The following is a 6,082-nucleotide window of genomic DNA, read 5'->3' as shown; positions in this document are numbered from 1 at the left end:
CAAGGCAGTTAACCCACTGTTCCCCTGAGCAAGGCAGTTAACCCACTGTTCCCCTGATCAAGGCAGTTAACCCACTGTTCCCCTGAGCAAGGCAGTTAACCCACTGTTCCCCTGAACAAGGCAGTTAACCCACTGTTCCCCTGAACAAGGCAGTTAACCCACTGTTCCCCTGATCAAGGCAGTTAACCCACTGTTCCCCTGAACAAGGCAGTTAACCCACTGTTCCACTGAACAAGGCAGTTAACCCACTGTTCCCCTGATCAAGGCAGTTAACCCACTGTTCCCTTGAGCAAGGCAGTTAACCCACTGTTCCCCTGAACAAGGCAGTTAACCCACTGTTCCCCTGATCAAGGCAGTTAACCCACTGTTCCCCTGATCAAGGCAGTTAAGCCACTGTTCCCCTGATCAAGGCAGTTAAGCCACTGTTCCCCCTGAGCAAGGCAGTTAACACACTGTTCCCTTGAGCAAGGCAGTTAACCCACTGTTCCCCTGAGCAAGGCAGTTGACCCACTATTCCCTTGAGCAAGGCAGTTAACACACTGTTCCCCTGATCAAGGCAGTTAAGCCACTGTTCCCCTGAGCAAGGCAGTTGACCCACTATTCCCTTGAGCAAGGCAGTTAACACACTGTTCCCCTGATCAAGGCAGTTAAGCCACTGTTCCCCTGAGCAAGGCAGTTAACACACTGTTCCCTTGAGCAAGGCAGTTAACCCACTGTTCCCTTGAGCAAGGCAGTTAACCCACTGTTCCCTTGAGCAAGGCAGTTAACCCACTGTTCCCCTGAACAAGGCAGTTAACCCACTGTTCCCCTGATCAAGGCAGTTAACCCACTGTTCCCCTGAACAAGGCAGTTAACCCACTGTTTCCCTGAACAAGGCAGTTAACCCACTGTTCCCCTGATCAAGGCAGTTAACCCACTGTTCCCCTGAGCAAGGCAGTTAACCCACTGTTCCCCTGAACAAGGCAGTTAACCCACTGTTCCACTGAACAAGGCAGTTAACCCACTGTTCCCCTGATCAAGGCAGTTAACCCACTGTTCCCCTGAACAAGGCAGTTAACCCACTGTTCCCCTGAGCAAGGCAGTTAACCCACTGTTCCCCTGAGCAAGGCAGTTAACCCACTGTTCCCCTGATCAAGGCAGTTAACCCACTGTTCCCCTGATCAAGGCAGTTAACCCACTGTTCCCCTGATCAAGGCAGTTAACCCACTGTTCCCCTGATCAAGGCAGTTAACCCACTGTTCCCCTGAGCAAGGCAGTTAACCCACTGTTCCCCTGAGCAAGGCAGTTAACCCACTGTTCCCCTGAGCAAGGCAGTTAACCCACTGTTCCCCTGAGCAAGGCAGTTAACCCACTGTTCCCCTGAGCAAGGCAGTTAACCCACTGTTCCCCTGATCAAGGCAGTTAACCCACTGTCCCCCGGGCGCCGATGACGTGGATGTCGATAAAGGCAGCCCCCCCGCACCTCTCTGATTCAGAGGGGTTGGGTTAAATGTGGAAGACACATTTCAGTTGAATGCATTCAGTTGTACCAATGACTAGGTAGCCCCCTTTCCTTTCCTTTTGTCACGTTCCTGACCTTATTTCCTTTGTTTAGTCTTGTTTAGTTGGTCAGGACGTGAGCTGGGTGGGCATTCTATGTTATGTGTTTCTATGTTGGGTTGTCAACTAGCCTGATATGGTTCTCAATCAGGGGCAGGTGTTTTACGTTTCCTCTGATTGAGAACCATATTTAGGTAAGCTGTTCTCACTGTTTGTTTGTGGGTGATTGTTCCTGTGTCAGTGTTTGTGCCACACGGGACTGTTTCGTGTGTTCCTTCCTGTTCGTGCGTTCATTTTTATATGTTCTCAAGTTCAGGTCTGTTAACGTCGTTTATTGTTTTGTAGTTTGTTTAAGAGTTTTTCCGTCTTCGTCTTTATTAAATAATAAGTATGTATTCAAACCACGCTGCGTTTTGGTCCGATCCTTCCTCCTCCTCAGACGAGGAGGAAGACGAGCGTTACACCTTTCTATATCTAGTCCTTCCAAATGTTCCAAAACCACCCCCCTGGGGGTGCTAGTGGATGTTAAATGAGGCCCTGGGACACCACTGTCTTCATGCAGAGACACATACACTCTCCTTGAGCTCAGAAATTAGTGTTTATGTAAAGAAGCTGTTCTATTCTGTTCTATTCTGTTCTATTCTGTTCTATTCTGTTCTGTTCTGTTCTGTTCTATTCTGTTCTGTTCTATTCTATTCTATTCTGTTCTATTCTGTTCTGTTCTATTCTGTTCTGTTCTATTATGTTCTATTTTGTTCTGTTCTGTTCTATTATGTTCTATTTTGTTCTGTTCTATTATGTTCTATTTTGTTCTGTTCTGTTCTATTTTGTTCTGTTCTGTTCTATTCTGTTCTATTATGTTCTATTTTGTTCTGTTCTATTATGTTCTATTCTGTTCTGTTCTATTATGTTCTATTTTGTTCTGTTCTGTTCTGTTCTATTATGTTCTATTTTGTTCTGTTCTATTATGTTCTATTTTGTTCTGTTCTGTTCTATTCTGTTCTATTTTGTTCTGTTCTATTATGTTCTATTATGTTCTATTTTGTTCTGTTCTGTTCTATTTTGTTCTGTTCTGTTCTATTCTGTTCTATTATGTTCTATTTTGTTCTGTTCTATTATGTTCTATTTTGTTCTGTTCTATTATGTTCTATTTTGTTCTGTTCTATTATGTTCTATTTTGTTCTATTCTGTTCTGTTCTATTATGTTCTATTTTGTTCTGTTCTATTATGTTCTATTTTGTTCTGTTCTATTATGTTCTATTTTGTTCTGTTCTGTTCTATTCTGTTCTATTTTGTTCTGTTCTATTCTGTTCTATTTTGTTCTGTTCTATTATGTTCTATTTTGTTCTATTCTGTTCTGTTCTGTTCTGTTCTATTTTGTTCTGTTCTGTTCTATTTTATTCTATTCTGTTCTGTTCTGTTCTATTCTGTTCTATTCTATTTTGTTCTGTTCTATTCTGTTCTGTTCTATTGTGTACTATTCTGTTCTCTTAAATTGTCTATGTGCGTCACTAAGGGTCCATCTAGGCCCTAAAGAGAATGGACACACAACGCACATGTACACACACACACACGCACATGCACACAGATACACACGCACATGATACATGTTTCAGTATGAATATATATCAATGTTAGCTTGATTGGATAAATCTTCTAAATGACCATGTTACAGAATATTACACATCACACAGTGTGCCTTGTGGAGTTGAATTCTTCAGTAACAGAATGTTCTGACTGAAAGGCTTAAATTTTCAACTTCATGAATGTCTTCCCACCCCATTTCTCTCTCTCTCTCTCTCTCTCTCTCTCTCTCTCTCTCTCTCTCTCTCTCTCTCTCTCTCTCTCTCTCTCTCTCTCTCTCTCTCTCTCTCTCTCTCTCTCTCTCTCTCTCTCAATTAAATGTAATTCAATTAAATTCAAAGGCCTTTATTGGCGTGGGAAACATATGTGTACATTGCCAAAGCAAATGGAATGGACAATAAACAGAAGGGAAATAAACAAGGGAAACATTAGTAAACATTACACTCACAAACATTTAAAAATAATATAGACATTACAAATGCTATATTATTGGCTATGTACAGCGTTGTGACAGTGTGCAAGTAGGTGAAGTATAAAAGGTCAAATAAATAAACAGAGTAAAAATATGTTGTATTTACAATGTTGTTTGTGTTCCACTGGTTGCCCTTTTCTCATGGCAACGGGCCACATCTTACTGCTGTGATGTCACACTGCTGTATTTCACCAAACAGATATGAGAGTTTAACATTGTTTGATTTGTTTCTAATTCTTTGTGGGTCTGTGTGATCTGAGAGAAATGTGTGTCTCTAATATGGTCATACATTTGTCAGGAGGTTAGGAAGTGTAGCTCAGTTTCCACCTCATTTTGTGGGCAGTGTGCACATAGCCTGTCTTCTCTTGAGAGCCAGGTCTGGCTATAGTGGCCTCTCTCAATAGCAAGGCTATGCTCACTGAGTCTGTACATAGTCGACGATTTTCTTAATATGGTGTCAGTCACATTGGTCAGGTATTCTGCCACTGTGTACTCTCTGTTTAGGGCCACATAGCATTGCATTGCTTCGATTTATTTGGTGCATGTTTTCTCATGATTTGGTTGGGTCTAAATGTGTTTCTGCCCCAGAACCAGCTGGCTGACTGGACTCTTCTCTAGGTTCATCTCTCTGTAGGTCAGGGCTTTGTGGTGAAATGTGTGGGCATCGCCTCCTTTTAGGTGGTTGTAGAATTGAAGGTCTATTTTCTGGATGTTGATAACTAGTGGGCATCGTCCTAATTCTGCTCTGCGTATTGTTTGGGATTTTGCGTTGTACACAAAGTATATTTTAGAATTCTCTGTCTCTGTCTCTCCCTCCTACAGAACTACAGTCGTCCCCCAGTGATGGCTCTAGCAGTGCCGGTGGCAGTGAGGTTTCTACAGAGAGGCAACAGAGAGCTCAGTAGAAACATGTCCAGTTATCTCTCTCTGGCTGCCATGGCGAAGGCTGACCTACTGGTAGAACACACAGAGGCTATCACCTGCAGCGTGCTGGGAGGTAGGACACACACACGCACACACACACACACACACACACACACACACACACACACACACACACACACACACACACACACACACACACACACACACACACACACACACACACACACACACACACACACACACACACACACACACACACACACACACACACACACACACACACACTCCTTCCTGTTCGTGCGTTAATTTTTATATGTTCTCAAGTTCAGGTCTGTTAACGTCGTTTATTGTTTTGTAGTTTGTTTAAGAGTTTTTCCGTCTTCGTCTTTATTAAATAATAAGTATGTATTCAAACCACGCTGCGTTTTGGTCCGATCCTTGCTCCTCCTCAGACGAGGAGGAAGACGAGCGTTACACCTTTCTATATCTAGTCCTTCCAAATGTTCCAAAACCACCCCCCTGGGGGTGCTAGTGGATGTTAAATGAGGCCCTGGGACACCACTGTCTTCATGCAGAGACACATACACTCTCCTTGAGCTCAGAAATTAGTGTTTATGTAAAGAAGCTGTTCTATTCTGTTCTATTCTGTTCTATTCTGTTCTATTCTGTTCTATTCTGTTCTATTCTGTTCTATTCTATTATGTTCTATTTTGTTCTGTTCTATTATGAATAGTAACAGAATGTTCTGACTCTGAAAGGCTTAAATTTTCAACTTCATGAATGTCTTCCCACCCCATTTCTCTCTCTCTCTCTCTCTCTCTCTCTCTCTCTCTCTCTCTCTCAATTAAATGTAATTCAATTAAATTCAAAGGCCTTTATTGGCATGGGAAACACATGTGTACATTGCCAAAGCAAATGGCAACGGGCCACACACACACACACACACACACACACACACACACACACACACACACACACACACACACACACACACACACACACACACACACACACACACACACACACACACACACACACACACACACACACCAACACTCACTCAAGGACAAACAAACACACACACTCACTGACACACACACACACACACACACACACACGCACACGCACACGCACACGCACACGCACACACACATACATACATACATACACTGAGTGTACAAAACATTAGGAACACCGTCCTAATATTGAGTTGCACCCCCTTTTGCCTTCAGAACAGCCTCAGTTTGTCGGGTCATGGACTCTACAAGGTGTTTAAAGTGTTCCACAGGGATGCTGGCCCATGTTTACTCCAATGCTTCCCACAGTTGTGTCATGTTGGCTGGATGTCCTTTGGGTGATGGACCGTTCTTGATATACACGGAAAACTGTTGAGTGTGAAAAACCCAGCAGCTTTGTAGTTCTTGACACACTCAAACCGGTGCGCCTGGCACCTACAACCAGGTACTACCAGAACCCTGTTCAAAGGCATTTACATATTTTGTCTTGCCCAATCACCCTCTGCATGGCACACATACACCATCCATGTCTCAATTGTCTCAAAGCTTAAAAATGGATTGAAATGGATTTAACAAGTGACATCAC

The 6,082-nt window shown here is 43.1% G+C and overlaps 1 protein-coding gene across 1 annotated transcript in view; it reads left to right on the top strand.

The window, feature by feature from the left end:
• The window catches only part of LOC120035941 (ventricular zone-expressed PH domain-containing protein-like), a 42,766-nt gene extending 37,740 nt beyond the window's left edge, over positions 1–5,026 (top strand). The window contains exons 4-5 of the mRNA XM_038982428.1: positions 4,418–4,592; positions 5,013–5,026. Of these exons, the coding sequence (XP_038838356.1) occupies positions 4,418–4,592; positions 5,013–5,026 (189 nt within the window). The remainder of the gene's footprint in view (positions 1–4,417; positions 4,593–5,012) is intronic.
• The last annotated feature ends 1,056 nt before the right edge of the window (positions 5,027–6,082 follow it).

This window comes from Salvelinus namaycush, unplaced genomic scaffold (assembly GCF_016432855.1).
Source record: "Salvelinus namaycush isolate Seneca unplaced genomic scaffold, SaNama_1.0 Scaffold116, whole genome shotgun sequence".
Lineage (NCBI taxonomy): Eukaryota > Metazoa > Chordata > Actinopteri > Salmoniformes > Salmonidae > Salvelinus > Salvelinus namaycush.
Note: the sequence above shows the minus strand (reverse complement) of the source record. Positions and strands in the feature narration are given on the sequence as shown.